Source organism: Colletotrichum higginsianum, chromosome 6, assembly GCF_001672515.1.
Source record: "Colletotrichum higginsianum IMI 349063 chromosome 6, whole genome shotgun sequence".
Classification (NCBI taxonomy): domain Eukaryota; kingdom Fungi; phylum Ascomycota; class Sordariomycetes; order Glomerellales; family Glomerellaceae; genus Colletotrichum; species Colletotrichum higginsianum.
The window spans coordinates 2,872,543-2,890,188 of record NC_030959.1 but is presented as its reverse complement, the minus strand read 5'-3'; the positions used below and the strand labels follow the sequence as shown (position 1 = coordinate 2,890,188).

Below are 17,646 nucleotides of genomic sequence, written 5' to 3'. Positions count from 1 at the left end.
CTCTCTTTCTTCTGAACGCCTAGTTCCATATTATCAATACCGTCTCCTTCTGTATCTCAGTAGTTGATCATTCCATCATGATAGAAGAACGTGATAACTGCACGAATCATCCAGCTTGTGTGCACAAGAGAAGTATCTCTCTCTTTGACTCAGTGCCTTTTGGGGGCAGAACCATGCTGCAAACACAGAGCAAATGCTCATATACAGCATGGTGATTTGAGATCTTGTCAGCTTTCCAGGTAGAAGTCTACTTGAAATATGTGCGAATATACAATACACAAAAGTACACAGCTGAGTGCCACCCTGCATTACTTTGCAGGGCCTCTCACTACCAGACAGGCTTGGGTGCTTCAGCAACTGAAGTCAAAACACCCTCGCCGCAAATAGATGGACACCGTCTGCCTATCTCACCTAGTATCAGTCCACAGTATCTTCCGGAATCCGGCTGCCTAAAGACAAGCAAATATGCCATGCCAGAAGAGCCAGCCTCCTTTGTGCTCTCATGGTCTTCTCACCTTAACCAAAGAATAGAGGGTTTTGGGGCTGTCTGCCTGTCTGTCCATTCCTGCCACTTCAATGAATTCCTCATTGCGTGGAGGGTTTTCAAGCAATCCAAGCAGAAGCCAGTCTATCAATTTTCTCTACTCTTCTCTTAAGTTTTCAACGACCCCTGAACAGGGTGGCAAGGCTCCCTGAGTAGTGGCTCTTCCCAAAGAAAAGGGCAGTTCTAAAATGATAGAGCGCCAAATTGGACGTGTGGTAGTCTCACATGGAAACATGCCTTGGGAGCTTGGGACTTCGCTCTCGCTATGCTATTCATCGTCAGATCATATGCCTCCTTGAAGCCTTGCATATGATTCTCGTTGTCTATACATTATCAGCCAACTTACCAAGACCCCAGGAGGAACTCTATCATTCTGAATGAGACCACCCATCATCTGCTTGTAACCCCTAAGAGAGATCCATCACAGTTAATGAGGAGGCCATCTGTGGACCAGCTTTCTAAAGCCCTAGGGGTAGTTCTCGCCATTCACAATAAGAGCACCCGCCTCTTGAAGATTTTCAGGGGCAGCTCTCGCCTTGCCTGTCCAGGCGCCCGCCTCCTGAGATAGCCATGTCAGACCTCGCCATGCATGAGGAGGCCACCCGTGAACCCTGGACCCGCCTCCTCAAGGCCCTGAGGGTGGCTCTCGCCTTCACAACAGGAGCACCCGCTTCTTGAGGATGTCGAGGGGCGGCTGCTCTCGCCTTGTCTGTGAAGAGCTCCCGCCTTCTTTGGTCTAGTCCCCTAGGGCTTGAGGGTATGAGGGCTTGAGGATGAGGCTCTGGCTTGACGTGGGCCCCCTTCTCCCACAAGAAATTCTTTTGCCCTTTTGTTTTTGTTTTCTTTTACCTGTCAAAGAGAAAATCTCTCCCACCTTTCTCTCCCCTTCTCACCAGTTCTCGCCTTCTTTCACCCTCTTCCAATACTTGAAAGACCCAACTCAACTCTTTGCTGATCATCGCCAACCATCAAGAACAATCAGCTTTCGTCAGTTCTTTGGGTTCTTTGCCCTGATTTCACCCAGAAACATCTGTCCCCTTTCCCCTCTCTCCCCTTTTCGTTCCATCATAACCTCAAAAACCCCCATTTTGCTCACCTTGCTCGATCCTTTTCGAGGCTCTCTCACCCGTACCTCGCGCCAAGATGGCGGACCAGGAGGAGTTGGACCGCCTGGAGCAACTCAGACTGTATGATCCGAATGCTGGCCAGGGCCTCGCGGGCGATCAATCGTCTCACGAAGAGGCGGACCTCCAAAATGACCCAGCAGATGGCCAGTACCCTGCGGAGCCAGATTTCATGCATGGACACCATACCTACGGCACGCCGCCGGCCTACAACTTTGAAGACGCGGAAAACTGGGTTGAGCAGAATGTTTCTGGCCTCGATCGCGTCGCCGAAAGTCAGAGCCTGAACGACTCTCCTGCGCCTTTCCCAGGCTTTCCGTCTCAACAGCATAGTTCGGGAGCAGGTCAGAGCTACGGTTCGTCGAACACCAACCAGACAGAATCCGCTCAAGGTATGGCGCCCGAGGCTGATATGGACGCGGGCTTTGACTGGGACAACATCGCACAACTCAACCAGTCTAGCCTCTATGGGGGCTTGGCTCCGATGGCTCAAATGAGTTACGAATCCAACCCGTTTCCTCCAGAGCAACAATCCTCCGGCAGCTATCAACCTCAGCCTGCAGAAAACGCCTTCTTCGCTCAAGACCCGGGCAACATCTCGCACTCGAACCAACTGATACTGGATCCTGCGCTCGGTGGTGAGAACCCCTCTCAGAATGACGCCGCTGGTTCATCTGGGATTGTGACTCCAATTGCCCAAAGGGGTGGTGGAATCAACATGTTCTCTACACAGCAGCAACCTTTCGGCAACCATCAATATCAGCGCCCGCTCGTTTCCTACACATTGTCTCAACGCTTTAGTGGCAATTCAGTCTCCAGTCCAGAGCTTCAGAATTCTCCTCAGAATCCTCCTCAGAATGGCCGGTTCATTGATCCTCATGGCAATGCAGAATTCGGTAGCCTGCAACGTTATGACCAGCAACACCCAGGCCCAGAACCGCACCTTGGCTACTCGCAGATGGCAGGCGACCCTGCAGCTGCACAGAACAATCATTTTCCCGGCCAACCCATTGGCGAGAAAGCTGTCAATTCTCCTCCTGCCGCCGTACCCCATCAGCTTCAGAATCCCCAGCCCGCTGGCCCAACTCCTCGTGCCAGAGCTCGAGCGCGTCGCAGACGCCAAGAAGTACCCAGCGCCGAGCAAGCCGGCTCGCCGCCTCGACCCCAGAATGACCAACACCTGTTCGTCATTCATCATCATACTGACCATGACCGCACGATCGCCAACCAGCTCAGCCGAGTAGCTGACATTCAGAGCCTGCTCGGAGCCCATGCCCAGCCCGGAAAAGACATCAACATGCTGGCAATTTTCTCAACGCCCGAAAAGCTCCTGGATGTTATCATCGATGCTTTCGTGATGGAGAACATTCAGGTGCCAGCTCCAGGCTCAGTGCCGCAACAGTTTGGTCTCCATGCAAACCGCCGCGAGGGTGCTATTCTTGATGAGCGAGCTGTTCACAAGCCGCGGGATGCCTTCCCGATTATCTATCACAACGCAAGCAACCTTGGGTTTGCACAGGTTGTCGAGCAGGGTGGCGTCTCTTTCAGGATTGCAACGATGTGCTCTGGCACAGACGGTCCAATCTTGGCTCTGCGCGAATTGGCCGAAGCGGCCACTGGCGATGGGCACCCGGGTGCTCTTAAGTACGACCATGTCTTCAGTGTCGAGATCGATCCCGTGAAGCAGGGATGGATTGCAAGAAATGCTCACCCCTCCGGACACATCTTTCGAAACGTCGCCGATCTCGGAAGGCCTGGCGCATATGAAGCGTGAGTTGACGACACCCTTATCCATGTTCCCCTCTTTGGCAGCCACTGACTCTGATGTTGTTGTTCTTGTTGTAGTATGTCGGTAACCGGTGCCATGGAAAAGATCCCGAAGGAAGTCGACATCCTGATCGCCGGCAGTTCCTGCGTAGACTTTTCAAGTCTTAACATTCGGCGTGAGGACAGGAAGAAGGCATCTGGTCTCCAGAAGCTCTTTGACCAATTCCAGGAAAGAGGCGTCAGCGATGTTCTCAGCCAAGACGATCCTGTCGCCGAAGAAGTTGTCGAGGGCCTCGAGGCGCTGTTTAACAAGATCGAAGAAGAAAAAGGAGAGTCGACTAAGACATTCCTGTCTATCCTGCTCTACGCCCTCCAGCACCGTCCCAAGATTCTCATTCTAGAGAACGTCACCAAGGCTCCTTGGGATCAGTTCAAAGGGTTCTGGCTTCCCGCCATCGGATACAGTGCCGCCGTGGCCCAAGTGGACTCCAAGAATTTCCTCGTGCCGCAAACGAGACAGAGAAAGTACCTGGTGGCCGTCGACGCCAGACGATACGGACAGAACGCCTCGGAGATTGTCGAGTCGTGGGCCGAGCTCATGAAACCGTCGCATTGGTTCAGGAACCCGCCGGACCTGGAAGGGTTCCTGCTCCCGCCGTCCGATAAGCGCACGCTGAACAGCAGGTTCCAGCTGGAGAGGACTATGCTTTCCAAGCCCAAGAAGGACGTCGAAGCCGTCGTGTGCCAGAACGATCACCGCCTTGCGCGGCGGAAGGAGGGGCTCGGTAACGGCCAGCCTTACACGCGACTCGACGATCGTGGTAACGTACAGCCTCGCGAAGAGTCGTGGGGCAACTACATTCGCCTGATTACGCCACGGATGCAGGACCTGCTGGACATCAGTTCTCTGAGGGCCTTCGTGAAGAATTTCGACTTCACCTACAAGCTCGTCATGCTCGACCTGGGACAGAACGTGGACCGTCAGAGCATCAAAATCGGTACCATCCCTTGCATCATCCCAACCAACGAATCCTTCTCGACGTACCACGGTCGTCCCATCTTGGGGATCGAGTGCCTTGCCCTTCAAGGCATCCCAATCGATCGGGTGTCCATCTCGGTGGAGAAGGAGGCCCAGCTGAAGGATCTGGCCGGCAATGCGATGACGACGACGGTGGCGGGGGCGGCAATCCTGTGCGCCATCGCCTGCGAGAGGAAATTCGTCCTCGAGGCCCTCGAGTCGTCGTCGGTGTACATTGCCGGCCTTCCCACGGCAGCCCCAATCGCCGGCCCTGCTTCCTTCCTTTTCGGCCTGCGTCACGTGGCCGACGAGGCGGGCGGCGCTGTGGCCACTGTGGGCTCTGCGGGCTCTGCGGGCTCTGCGCACCTTCTCCCTCCTGCCACCTCATCTTTCGTCTCGCCTCCCGTCGACAATCCCATCGATAATCCCGTCAACGAGGCAAAGATGAGTTGGCAGGACGTCGAGCCCGAGGTCATCCCGGGCGAGCTGGCCGTGGGATCTCTCACGGACCTTTGTCGCAAGGGTCGTCGCAACTGTCTCTGCGACGACTTCCGCAAGCACCAGCACACCGGAACCCACTGGCGCTGCGACGATTGCGACGAGGTCCGCTGTGAGTCCTGCGCCGGCAACCCCGATCACAACTTTGACAAGGATCGCCCCGTCGACGTCACCTGCGCAATCGACAAGAGCGCCGCTTACGAGCTTGCGGCTGCCGCCCTCCCAGGTCATCTGGTTGTCAATTGGTTTGATCCCAACATCGATGTCCTCGACGGCCTTAGCGACGAAATCTTCGGTCGGCACCGCGCCGCTCTGCAAGTGGCCATCAGAGCCTGTTGCAGCTCCAAGAACTACTACCAGACCAGCCTCAAGTTCAGAGACGATCTCACCGTGACTTACGAGTCCGAGTTTTCCTACATCACCGTGGTTGTCACCGAGAAGGGCCTCACTTGGAACGTTCACCTGAGACAAACCTACCTCGAAATTGGCCATCTCTCCATGGAACCCAACGAGGCGACCCAGAACGCAGCTCTCCTGCTCAACTCGCTGGGATACGACGTCAGCAAGCCTCTCCTGAGGGCCGTCATTTCGGACCCCGACGTCAGTTTTCTGCCTACGATGAACAACTAGCAGTTGTACATTCAACAAGAGATCGGCTTCCAGATCCTCCAGACGCCCATGCGATTCGTCTCGGACTCTGGTCCCTCGGACGGTATGCGCCAGCAGATGCTCGACGTGCCCGATTACCCTCAGCTGCAATATCAGATTGCCGACGACATCGATGGAGACTTTCGCCACACTAAATCGTGCGGCACCCCCTTCGGCCTTCTGTACACTCGCAAGGACGGTGGCCGCAGCCATGTCTACCACATGTTGCACGCCAACCGCACTACACCTGCCGAGGACGACCGATGGGTGTTGACCAAGAACCCTCGAAAGCTTGAACCAGATCAGTCGCGAGACATCATTTGCAACTTCGCGCAAGACTACGTCCACTTCCTGGGTGGTGAGAATCCCGACTCGCCCCGACGAGTATCAGCCACGGTCCCTGGTGTGTGGAAGTTTTTGCAGCCTGAATACCACCTCGCCGTCGCAGAGCGTCACTCAGCTCTTACGGTCCGATTCTGCAACCCGATCGAGCAGGCTGCTGACTCCGACAACTGCCAATCTACGCTGCCGTCCGTTCTGGTCAGAATGGAAAACACCCATATGCACTATCCTGTCAGATCGCTTCCCGTGCAATGGGCCGCTCCCGCACATCCCATCGATGCCAACCACGAACCCTGGGTGTCGGTCGCGCCTCATGAAGCCAAGGACGCCCTGGCGTTGTTCTCTCCCGCCCTGAACAAGATCAAGGACACCTCCCAGGTTTTTCACCAGGCCCGTTGCCTCGCCGCGAACAACATCCCTCTCGACGTAGAAGCAGCGCGTTGCGATTGCTTGCCCGAGCCCGCCAAGGTTCTCCACCGTTGGGACGAGAATGGCAGCATCGAACGTATCGAAGACCAGCAGACTGCCGCGCGGACAGACCGAGACTTACAGCAGAGGCCGGTCCCCTATAAGATCCAAGCCTACATGAACCCGGACGTGGGCGGCTCCGGCCGACTAAGTATCCTCAATTTCAGACTCCTTCTGAGTCCGAAGGTGCTTGCGCACCGAGGCCTTGCACACTTCCCCCCAAGAAACGATGCCATGTCCGCTCTTGTCCGCTCGCCTCGAGGATCCGGCACCTTCGATGTCCAGTTTGAGTTTGTGGATCCGAGCTTGAAGGAGCTGCGGCCATTGAAGGAGAGCATGCTACCGGTCAAGAGAGGCGACTTTCCTTTGGATAACCCGAAACAGCCCCCCAACTTTGCTCGCAACCAAATGAACTTGCGACGTGACCAATGGGAGGCTGTCCAGTGGATGTTGAAGCGGGAACACGCCGTCGATCCATTCCTGGAGAAGGAGTTCGAAGAATGTCTTCTACCGTCGGTCAATGTGCGTCTATGGGGCACGGCAACACTGGAGAATCTCTCCCATTGTGGCGTTCTAGCGCATGACATCGGCTATGGCAAGACAGTCGTCACGCTCGGCCTTGTTGATTTCTCCACCGCCGATGCAGCCAACGAGGCCAAATCCATCGACGAGCGTGCTGCTCACTTGGGTGCCAACTGCCTTATCCACCTCAAGGCTACCTTGGTCATCGTTCCGCCTCACATCGTGGGTCAGTGGGCCAACGAGGCTGCGAGATTCGTCGGGCGTGATTCGAGAGGCCACGGAAGCGGCTTGCTCACCGTACACATCATCACCAAGCCCACCGATATCGTGCGGGAGAAGATGATTGTGGCAGACATCATCATTGTCAGCACTACCTTCGTCTCCTCAGACAAGAACCTGGAGAAGCTTGCAGCGGTGTCTAAGCTCCCGCCTATTCACCACAGGAAATCCGCGTTGAAGGGACAGGACCACCGCGACTGGTACTCCGAAGCCACCGAGACCATCCGTCAGTCGGGTTTCGACTTTCTCAACCCAGACAGCATGGACATCACGCAGCTTGATACCGTTTTGCAAAACCGACGTAATGGTACAAACGACTGGATTCAGATGATCGAGGACAACAACGTGGGACCCAGCGACCGGAAGACTCAGACGACAAGCGCCAAGAAGAGGGCAGGAGCCTCGAAACCCAGCTCCAAGGCCAAGGTTGTTACTGCAATCGACGTGCTGGAAGCGTTCAAGAAGGGCCAGCTTCTGGAGATGTATACCTTCCAGCGGGCTGTCTTGGACGAGTTCTCGTACGAAAATACGCCCGTCGCCGTGTTTCTGGAAAAGGTCGTTGCCTCCGCCAAGTGGATTCTTTCCGGAACACCCCCTACGGTCGATCTTGGCCGAATTTGCGACATTGGGACGTTGCTGAATGTCCACGTTGCTCGTGCTGCACCCTCGATGCCGGGATATTTTCCAAACGTCACAATGGGGCCAAGAATCTCGGAGCAGACCGATGCCGAGAAGTACCGCAGCTATGCTGAGCCCTTATCTGCGAAGCTGGCTGTCGAGCGTCACGAGCAGGCAAAGAGTTTTATCTTGCACCACTTCCGCAAGAACAAGACGGACGTGGACAATGTGCAAGTCGAAGAGTTGTTGTGCTTTACCCCGATGCAGCCTCTGGAGGCCACCATCTACAACCTGGTACAGCAGGGTCTCTACGACGCCAAGTTCGACATACACGGTATACCAAGCCAACTTTCGCTACTGGTACATGCCCTTTTGGCCGATGAAAAGTTGGCCAGTACCGGATCAAAGGTCAAGGCTTCGGGAAAGTCCGTGTGGGCCGAAGCCATCGAAGCCCTGCTTCTGCTTGCGTCCGTTCCCTCCTGGAGCAATCGCCAGGGATTCATCAACATGAGTTGGATCAAGGATGGACAAATACTATCTTTCCGCTCAATCAGTCGATACTTGGCCTATGGATCTGCCATGTTCTTGGAACACTGCTCGTCCGCGATTTCATCGCTCTTTGACCAGATGATGTACCTCGCCAACGTTCTTGAGAACGATGAGACTCCACGCAGCAGCACTTTGAAGGCCAAAAAAGCGGCATACATGGGCCACATGCACGACATCATTGATATTTTCAAACACGAAAAGGCGGAAATCGCCGGCGACCGGCAGCTCATCATTTTCCTCAGGGAGGCAATCATCAACAAGACGTGGGTCACGGGCAGGAAGCCATATCAAGAAAAGGAGGGACGTGACCTTTGGGACATCAAGACCTGGTCAATGGAGGGCGGCGGTGGTCCTGGATCGTTTACTGCTGCCAATTGGTGGATTTTTGAAGAAGGCATGGAAATTTCAGATGAGGAGCTTTCGGTGTTGAAGGCGCGCTGGCATCGACCCGACATCGACGGACCAGCCGACACCAGGGAGGAAATCATCCAGATGATTCGAGCTAAGCAACTTAACCCCGTGCATCCGCTCCACGATGCGCTGCCATACACTATGGGACTAAAGCATCATACCCATCTCGAAGACGACTTTCTTTTTGCGGATCGGTTCGACAAGCACGTCGCTGGGAAACTGACAAAGGATGACTTCGAATTCGGTATCCAGCTACCGAAGGACCGACCCCACAAAGGACGAATGATCAGACCCAGAGGACAACCGATCGACGAGGTCCTGAACTGCTTCATGCTGGTCATTCAGAGCATTCAAGCCGGCATCAAGACCGCGGCAACAGCCTGGCGGAACCAAATGTTCATCCTCAAGGCGGACTGCCTGCAGAACCACAATTTCGACGCCCACAACAGCCTCCCGATCCGGTGCTCCCAGTGCCATAAGACGACCGACCGGGGTCTTCAGTCGATCGCATGTGGTCACACGCTGTGTTACGATTGCCATCTTGCTTTCACGGAGAGCCAACATCGTACGTGCCCAACAAAAGGATGCCAGGCAACGAGCCAGGGGTCTTTCATGCCTTGGGACACCTTCTTCAAGGAGAATGATGCCGACGGGGTCGACGAGTTCGACGCAGACGTGTCGGGCCTGTCTGGGTCGAAGATGCTCGAAATCGAGAAAATCATTCTCACAGACCTCGAGGATGACGAGAAGGCCATCGTCTTTGCGCCTTATTCCCGGGTCAAAGAGGCGATTCGCGTTCATTTGTTTCGAAGCATCGGGGATGACGTCGCGGTCTACGTGACAAATGGCAGTGAAATGGACTCTGAGATCATTGAGGATTTCAAGAGCTTCCCAGGAAAGGCTGTGCTGGTACAGAACCTCATGTCTTCCGAATCGGCGGGCACGAACCTAACCGAGGCCAACCACGTCATTTTCGCCGGCGTCTTGTTCACGGACTCTGACAACTACACAATGTACATGGACCAGGCCAAGGGTCGTGTCATCCGACAAGGCCAGACTCGCAAGGTGACGATCTACCACCTCGTGTCGCCCGCCACCTTGGAGTTTGACATGTTCAATCAGAGACAGGGCGGCCGCATCCGCGGCTCGGGCGATCTCGATGGTCGCATTCGCCTTCCAGTCAGCGAAAAAGCCACGGTTGACCCGGCCTACCCACTTCGATATCGCTCCTATCTAGAGAGTTCGGCAGTCGAGAAGCTTCTCCGATCCGTCGAGTTCGTCGAGTTCGAGGGCTGAGCGAAAGGCGTCGACACCGGGACCATTACGCAGAGATGGTTTTCTTTCACTTGCACAAGCTACGATTGGAAAGGAGGCACAGCCGAGATGGAGAGGCGGCAGACGAGGGAGTGATGATGAGTTGAGAGAGAACAAGGGCGAGGAATTTGCTCGTTTCGGAGGTGGATGGGAGGAATTTTCGGAGGATTGCTTTCTCGGGACGGGATTTCTTGATGTTGTTTGAGTACATTACACACGAGTGCAGAGGGGGAATGGATTGAGAGCCCTCAGAGATTGCACAAGTGTGAAAAGTTCGGTTTGTTTGTCAAGGGTTATAATGGTTCGGGAAAGCCCAAGGAAAGTGTTTATAAAAAAAAAGATCTATTGGTCACCAAATGCCGAGCCCCATGATGTGGTTGGTGCTTACGTTCCCAGCGTCCGATCGACGACGGTATAGCTCCGGGCCTGGTCGACATGTTGATCAAACTCGCGATGTTTTTCGACGGTACCCAATCTACCAAGGCCCAGAAACGCCGCTTCCCGTAGCTAGGTAGGTAAGGTGCCAGCCATCTCCACCGCAACTTCTGGAATGCAAAGCAGTAGGCCGTCGTCTCTTTTCCCCAATCATCGTAGAGATACTCGTGCGAGAGTACGTACGCCTTGTCAGTCATGTCAATTTCGCAAACTGCTACCATACGTACTCCCTCCCTGTTACCGGTTTCTTTTCTTTTTTTCGAGGAGTTTTTTTCTTTCCTACTTCTTTTTCTAAAATTCTTTTACATGAGACAAAAGCCACCCATCCGCTTTTACAACTTGGCGGCGACAGGGGTCCTCTCGGGAACCTGGACCACGACGCCCTCGCCCTCGCCTTCCGGCGCGAGCTCGACCTCCTGGCAATCCTCGACGGCGACGCCGCTCGCGAACTGGGTCACGACGAAGTCGACGGCGGAGCCCGGGGGGCCCAGGGCGACCATGGGCGCGTGCCACGTGCCGGCGCCGTAGGTGACGGCCTGGCCGGGGGACGCGACGAAGGCCCTGAGGCGCCTGAGGTCCGGGAGGCCGCGGCCCTTACCGCCCATGGCGGGGGCGGGCAGGGAGGAGTCCGCGGGGGAGGCGGGGAGGGTGGGCGCGACGATGACGAGGTAGGCGGCGGAGGGGGTGGCGGAGGCGGAGGCGGAGGCGGCGAAGGGGGTGAAGGTCTGGGTTGTGAAGGGGTGGCGCTCGAGGATGCGGACGTGGAAGAGGCCGGCGCGGGAGGGCCCGCCGGCGTAGGTGTAGGGGAGGAGGGTGGAGATGGGCGGGGCCGGGGCCGGGGAGGGGGGGTCGAGGGCGCGGGCGGCGCAGGAGAAGATGCTCACGATGGGCTTGGCGGCCGAGCCGGTGCCGGTGCCGGTACCGGGGGCGGCGCTCGGGGCCTGGGGGTAGAGGTCGAGCGGGGAGGAGACGTTCTGGTACTTGATGGCGGTGCCCTGGTTGGCGGGGACGGCGGAGAAGGAGGCCGAGACGGCCGGGGGGAGTGTGGCGGAGGGGAGGACGTCCGGGTGGGGGTTCTCGATCACGTCGCCGAAGGGGGCGAAGGGGCCGCGGGCGAGGGGCTCGGCGGTGACGACGAGGGAGAGGGGGGAGGTGAGCTTTGTCGGCGGCGGCATTGGGGGTGGTTTGGTCGTTTCTTTTTTCTTTCGGATCTCAACCTCTCGTGTGTGTGTGTGTGTGTGTGTGTGTGTTTGCGATTCGAGAACTTGAGGTTTTGTGAGACTTGTTGTGTGAGGTGAACGAGTCTGGAGTCTGGAGTGTGAGAGTGAGAGTGAGAGTGAGAGTGAGAGGTTATGACCAGTGTGGCTTGCCAGAGGTGGGATGAGAGGGCGGGATGAGACTGAGGGAGAGTTGTGGATGTGTAGTGTGGTTGAGGTCGGAGTAAGCTTTCGAGCTTCCGGTGAGGGGAGCTTCCATTCCAAATGGGGAGAGCTTCAAGCGTTAGGGGATGGATGGCCTGTGCCTCCTCCCCCCCCCCCCCCCCCCGAACCTCGGCGCATGGAATTGGGGTCTGATGGATCGTGATAAGGATGTGGGGGACGAAAGCGTGGGGTCATTAACAGATGTCATCTGTGTTAAGCGTTGGCGGAAGTGGGAACCCCCCCTCCCCCCTCCCCCGGGCCCGGAACGCATTGTCTCGGACTCCCCAACGTCAGCCTCCAGGAAACAGCTGAGCATCCCTTTGATTTTCCTTTGTCCGGTTGGAAGTGTCTGTCGAGCAGCGCGCTGAAACATGGACGTATGCCCGTGGCCGCCCTAACGCGAGCACATATTCCCCAGACCAGACAGACATATTTTCCAATGAGCTTTTGCCGCTCTTCTTTTCCTAGACCGTGACCACGGCCTCCCGGTTGCGACTACAACTTCCTTAGGAGGCCAAGCGGCTACCCCCCCCCCCCCCCCCCCCTCACGAACGACCTGGGCTCTCGGGGATGTTCCTGGGATATCGATCCGGGTTTTATTGTCCCTAGCCCATGGTTCCGTCCGTCGCAAGCACAATCACATTTTGGAGCGACTGTGCGATGAGATAACCTCGTCCGTGGAGTCGCCGGGTCGACTGCGGTTCACTGAGACGCTGCCGTGTGACGATGGTCCCAGGACTTGGTTTCTGCACCGCAGCCCTAGTCGTCTCCGCCGAGCTCATCAAGTTTCCCCCGCAGGAGGCCTTCGTCCCCTGCCGAGGTTTGACCGTTTGCGTGCATGAGAACCCGGGGCGCGGGGTCGTTTGAGTTTCTTTAAGGAGAGGGGGGGAGGGGGGGAAAGCCTTCTGGACTTCTGCCACGAAACTCCATGTCGTCTGATGTTCCGCAGACGTGTTTGGTGACCAGCGCGTTAAACTGGCCGATGTGTTGGGGACGTAGCTCATGATAGTGGAGCTTCGTGCAGCTCGGGAAGCCGAGGTTGGGGATTCGGGATTCGGGATGCTGCTGCTGCTGCTAGGCAAAGCTTGGCCCGGCTGGTGATGGACGGGGATATTCAAATATACTAGTTTCCTCTTCACTATCCTTAACTAGGCTGTGGAACCAATGCCAGCAAGTAATCAGAATCATGAGCTACAGGGCCCAGTTTCTGACGGGGCCGCCTCTCTTTTTCATCCCCCACTGGGGGAGATGCTCGACCTCTGAATACCTAACTTGGGTTCGGACATGATGCGCCCCGGACAGCGGCCTCCTCCACTTGAGAAGAACTCACTGCCACATTTGACGAACCCGAGTGCGCATCTCCACCAGTCCCGGCCACATGGCGGAATATCCGCTCCATGACATCAAAACCCAACTCTACAATGCCGTCGTGGTCGGCCCCGGGAACGATGTGGCTCGCAAAGTCGATCCTGTCACCGCGTCGTTCAGCCCCCCAGCAGTCGTTGAACCACTTCGGTCCGTCTCCGGTGCCGATCAGGTTGTCCTCCGCCGCCCAAAACACCTCGACCTCCAGCCTCGCGCCATCCGACACCACGCCGGCGCCCAGGTTCCGTTCCCCCTCGGCCAGGAGGGCGACGAACTCGTCGTAGTCCTTCCACGAGCCCCAGTACTCCGGATGCGCCGCCCGCTTCAGCAGCAGGATGAGGTCCTCGCTGAGGCCCTGCACGCTCTCCGCAAACACCTTCCCGATGAGCTGCTTCCAGACTGCCTCTTCGAAAGCGGCCATACGTGCGTTCTCGCTCACAACGGCGACGGGCAGCCTCTCGCTCTCCTCGACGACCGCCGGACTCGTTTGCAGCGACGGTAAAAACTTGCTCACGGCTTCGAGACCAGGCGTCAAGCCGCTCAAAATGCCGCTGCTGAACCCGGCCACGGGCGCGATGTTGCGCTGGGAGAAGAGGGCGAGTGCGTGGAACTTGCCCAGCACGGCCTCCGGCAACCCGCTCGCGGCAGTCATGAGCAGGACGCCCGAGCGAGACGGGTGGACCCACGGCGTGATGAGCGCCGCGTACGGGCGGGCGGGCGAGAGGATGTGGCGAAGGTGGAGCAGGGTGTTGAGCGCGTAGATGGCGCCGGCGCTGTGCGAGGCAACAGACACATGGAGGATGCCAAGGTGGCGCAGCAGGGCCGGCACGATCTCGAGCCAGACGCGGACGCGGTCTGCGGCGGACACCGGCGTGGTGCCGCCGAAGCCGGGCCTGTCCGGGTGGATGACCCTGACGCCGTGTTTCTTCGCGAGGGCGTCCTTGGCGACGTGGAGGAGGCGGCTGAGACGTTGGCGTCAGAAGGTGATTGAGGTGTGGGAGAGACCAGCGAGGTGCGTGATGGGGAGAGGGGGGGGGGGGTGAGGGTTGTCTTACCTGCCCATGAGCGGGCCGCAGAAGAGGAGAACGCGTTCTCGTGATGGGCCCTCCGGGTCCCGGTGGCCGTAGTCGCTGTACGTGACCCGGAATGGGTGCGGTCGACCGGGACCGGAGGGCAGGGTGAAAGTCTGGCTGAAACGGGCGTCATCAAGGAACCCTGCGGAATCCGGGCCCGGGGTCGTGCTGCCGCGATCGGTCTCGTGTGAAGCCATCACTTGTTAGCCTGTGGTGGTTGTCTTTGTGTGTAAGTTTTCCCGTGCCTGTGGTGGAGGCTGTGTGAATCATCCGGGTGAGGTGAGCGAGTGCGCGCCGTCGCCTGGGCTATTTGTATGACGTCCGCCGAGCTGTGCCGTAATGGAACATGTCTCGGCATGGCGGGCTCGCCGATGCGGGTAAGGGGAGCTCTCAGTCTCTAGTGCTTATCTTCACACAACGGATGCCTAGAGCGACGGTTCCACCCCGGACACAACGCGGACGATATGTTCTTGGAAGCTGCGAAGGATACCATAGGCCAACCAGACCCTTTGGGGGCTTGAGTCGCGAAGTTGCGTTTATGCTGCGGTTCAACATCGCAGTTGGTTCGTGAATACGAATGTTGTGGGGAAACATCCCTTAATGAACAGACAGTGAGTGTCTTGCGATATATGACGCTGTGGCTGACGGCTTCCCTACCCGCCGCTCGTCTAGGACTTCACCTTGTGTTGCTCTCCCGCGAGTTGCGTGTTGATGGACAGAAGGGTCTCGATAAGGACGCCATTGAAACTCTGATACCAGCCTCCTTCGCCTTTGCGTGCCCGGCCGACGACAACACGCAGACAATGTTATGAGCAGCAACGACCAAGGTTGCACGGTGTAGAAAGCCATGCAGCAAGCCCGGTGAGGCGAAAGTGTCACGAAGGCAACGTCGAGGTCGTAAAGTCCTCAAGAAGCCTGTCATACTTGTGATGCGAGAGCAACAAGGTCACCGATGACCTTGTAGGCCCAGTCCTCGAAGCGGAGCATATAAACCCTCCCCTTCCTGGGTGTCGCTATCCAGCAAACACTACGAGGACGAGTTCATCTGCACAAGTCAACCAACTCATCAACACCAATCTACAAACCACTCTACCATTCCAAAACCGCTCCACCCCGTCAATCTCACCTACCACAACAATGCGGGTCCAACTCCTCCTCGCCGGCGCCGTCGCTACCCTGAGCTACGCCGCGCCCACCCTTACGGCCCGCCAAGAGGACGAACCGCGCAAGCCGCCCAAGAGCGGCTTCGGCAACGGCCTCCCGCCCTTCGTCGCCGACGTCCTCGAGGCCTTCGTCATAAGGAGTGGCACGCCCGAGGACGTGCTTCGAGTCGAGAACGAGCGCAGGATGGGCCAGGGTTCCGACGACCTGCAGCCCGTCGCCATCCTCCCTCGCCAATGGAAAAACTCATACTGGTTGGAGCACGACATAGCCAATGCGAGGAAGGAGGCCTGGTCCCGGATGCTGCTCGAGAGCAAGATGGCGCAGGGCACCGACGACCTTCAGCCCGTCGCCGTCCTCTCGCGCCGCCAGGACTATTTGCCGCCAGCATATACCCGCTTGCAAAAAGAAATCTTCTACGGGCTACACGATGCCTGGGACAAGTACGTGCTCGATCGCAAGGTAGAGCAGGGCACCGACGATCTGCAGCCCGTCGCCATCAAGGCGAGGTCGGCCGAGGCGGGGGCGGCCGAGGGCCACGAGCTGTTCGACCTCGCTCTGGACAATGCCGCGTACGAGTGGAGCGTGGCGCACGGAGATGCGGGCGCCGACAAGGGCGGCAGGGCTGTCATCGAGACGTGTGTCCGCGAGGCGGATAAGGACAAGGTCACGGTCCGCGAGAAGAAGGAGGACGGCGACGGCGGCGGCGAAAAGGATGGCAGGGTGAAGGTCGTCGTGGAGGGCCTGCCGCAGAGTTGCTGCGCCATGTTGGAGGAGTGGAAGGGTCTCGAGGGACACGGTCTCGATTTCGACGTTGTTGGCCAGGGTTTCGTCGAGGTGACCTTGTGATGAGCCAGACGGGGGGGTAAGAAAGTGAGATAGACAGTGTTCGAGACGGTCTGATGTTATGTGTAAGGTGATAGTCGTTTGGTTCCATGTATTCTGCTTAAACCGATATGTCGTGCAGGGTTTTAATGCTGGAGATCTCATACTAGAAATCAAATGTTGTTTCCTCTCAGTATCAGGGGGGGGCGTCGAAGGGGATAGATACCCGGGGAAAGACGTACCCAGGGAAAGAGGCACCCGTACAGGAGTAGCCTTTGTATTCAACCAATCCTTCTCGTTTTGCAACGGACCAGATCGTCGAGAGGTACTGAAGCTCTCGTTCCCGCCGGCTCGATTCTCGCTGGCCCGTCCTTGGCTCGTACTGTTCGATCCTCCATCTGGTCCTAGATCTTTTTCGTTTTTGCGCCTAACGTTCATAGCCGTGCGTCAGGGTCTGCCTTCCCGTGGCTCCAGTGTTGTGTATGGACGGACATCCCTTGACTTTTGTCTAGATGTTGTCACGTAACAACTCTCCCTGTTCAACAACAATCGTTATTACAAATAGTCGAGAGATGTTGATGCCTTCCTCCCGCTGGTTCGACTGTTGCTGGCCCGTCAGGCCTATTTCGAGCCCTGACACAGCGTCCATAACCTTTCATCCATAAGGGGGAACTACCAACCGAAGCGATTCGTTATCTTCTATTAGCTCCAACCTGTCTATTTTCATCATTCTTTCCTGTCTTACTACCCCTTTCATGACACAGTCACTTCACGCCGCAGGATTCACTACCTACTGGGAGCAGCGGCACCCAGACACAGCTTTTTAGATGACAAGCTCCCACCAGAATAGACTTCTTTTTCTAGGAGGTGAAAGGGAGCTGTTGCCCTCCCCTGGAAGAAAGCGAGTGCCGATACTGTCCTTGGACGACGCGGGGTTCCCAGGTGGTCCGGCGGCGATGCAGGGTGTGCCCAGTTGAATTCAAGAGGGTAGAGGAGCACAAGAGTTACGCGGGAGAAGGTGATCACCAACATTGTTCACCGGGAAATACGTCACGCATGGGCTAGGATCTGTTCTCAAAAAGACCGTGATGGATGTGATGATGCTCTCAAGCAGCCGCAGTCGTCATAGCCCGCTCGGTGACCGATTTGCTTTTATATGGTCTCTACGGGGAAGGAGCGGAGGGAGGTCAACAGAGAAGTGGTTTCTGCCTCGGGTATTGCCACTCTGTGATTCTTTTGCCAAGGCGTTTCCTATTCTTTCGTG

General features: G+C 57.0%; 4 protein-coding genes across 4 annotated transcripts; 2 read left to right on the top strand and 2 right to left on the bottom strand.

Moving 5' to 3' along the window:
* Positions 1 to 1,687: 1,687 nt before the first annotated feature.
* On the top strand, positions 1,688 to 10,084 carry CH63R_09257 (SNF2 super family protein; the record flags this gene model as incomplete). Its single annotated transcript, XM_018304231.1, has 3 exons — positions 1,688 to 3,438; positions 3,514 to 5,551; positions 5,615 to 10,084. The coding sequence occupies 3 exons, from the start codon at positions 1,688 to 1,690 to the stop codon at positions 10,082 to 10,084; spliced, it is 8,259 nt and encodes a 2,752-aa protein (XP_018156254.1).
* Positions 10,085 to 10,869: 785 nt separating this feature from the next.
* Positions 10,870 to 11,712, bottom strand: CH63R_09256 (Ureidoglycolate hydrolase; the record flags this gene model as incomplete). The annotated part of the gene is made up of 1 exon (XM_018304230.1): positions 10,870 to 11,712. One exon carries the CDS (start codon positions 11,710 to 11,712, stop codon positions 10,870 to 10,872), a length of 843 nt encoding a protein of 280 aa, XP_018156253.1.
* A 1,513-nt stretch (positions 11,713 to 13,225) lies between these two features.
* CH63R_09255 (Interferon-induced gtp-binding protein mx2) lies at positions 13,226 to 14,593 on the bottom strand (the record flags this gene model as incomplete). Its single annotated transcript, XM_018304229.1, has 2 exons — positions 13,226 to 14,285; positions 14,379 to 14,593. 2 exons carry the CDS (start codon positions 14,591 to 14,593, stop codon positions 13,226 to 13,228), a joined length of 1,275 nt encoding a protein of 424 aa, XP_018156252.1.
* Positions 14,594 to 15,533: 940 nt separating this feature from the next.
* Positions 15,534 to 16,406, top strand: CH63R_09254 (uncharacterized protein; the record flags this gene model as incomplete). Its single annotated transcript, XM_018304228.1, has 1 exon — positions 15,534 to 16,406. The coding sequence occupies one exon, from the start codon at positions 15,534 to 15,536 to the stop codon at positions 16,404 to 16,406; it is 873 nt and encodes a 290-aa protein (XP_018156251.1).
* Positions 16,407 to 17,646: the final 1,240 nt, after the last annotated feature.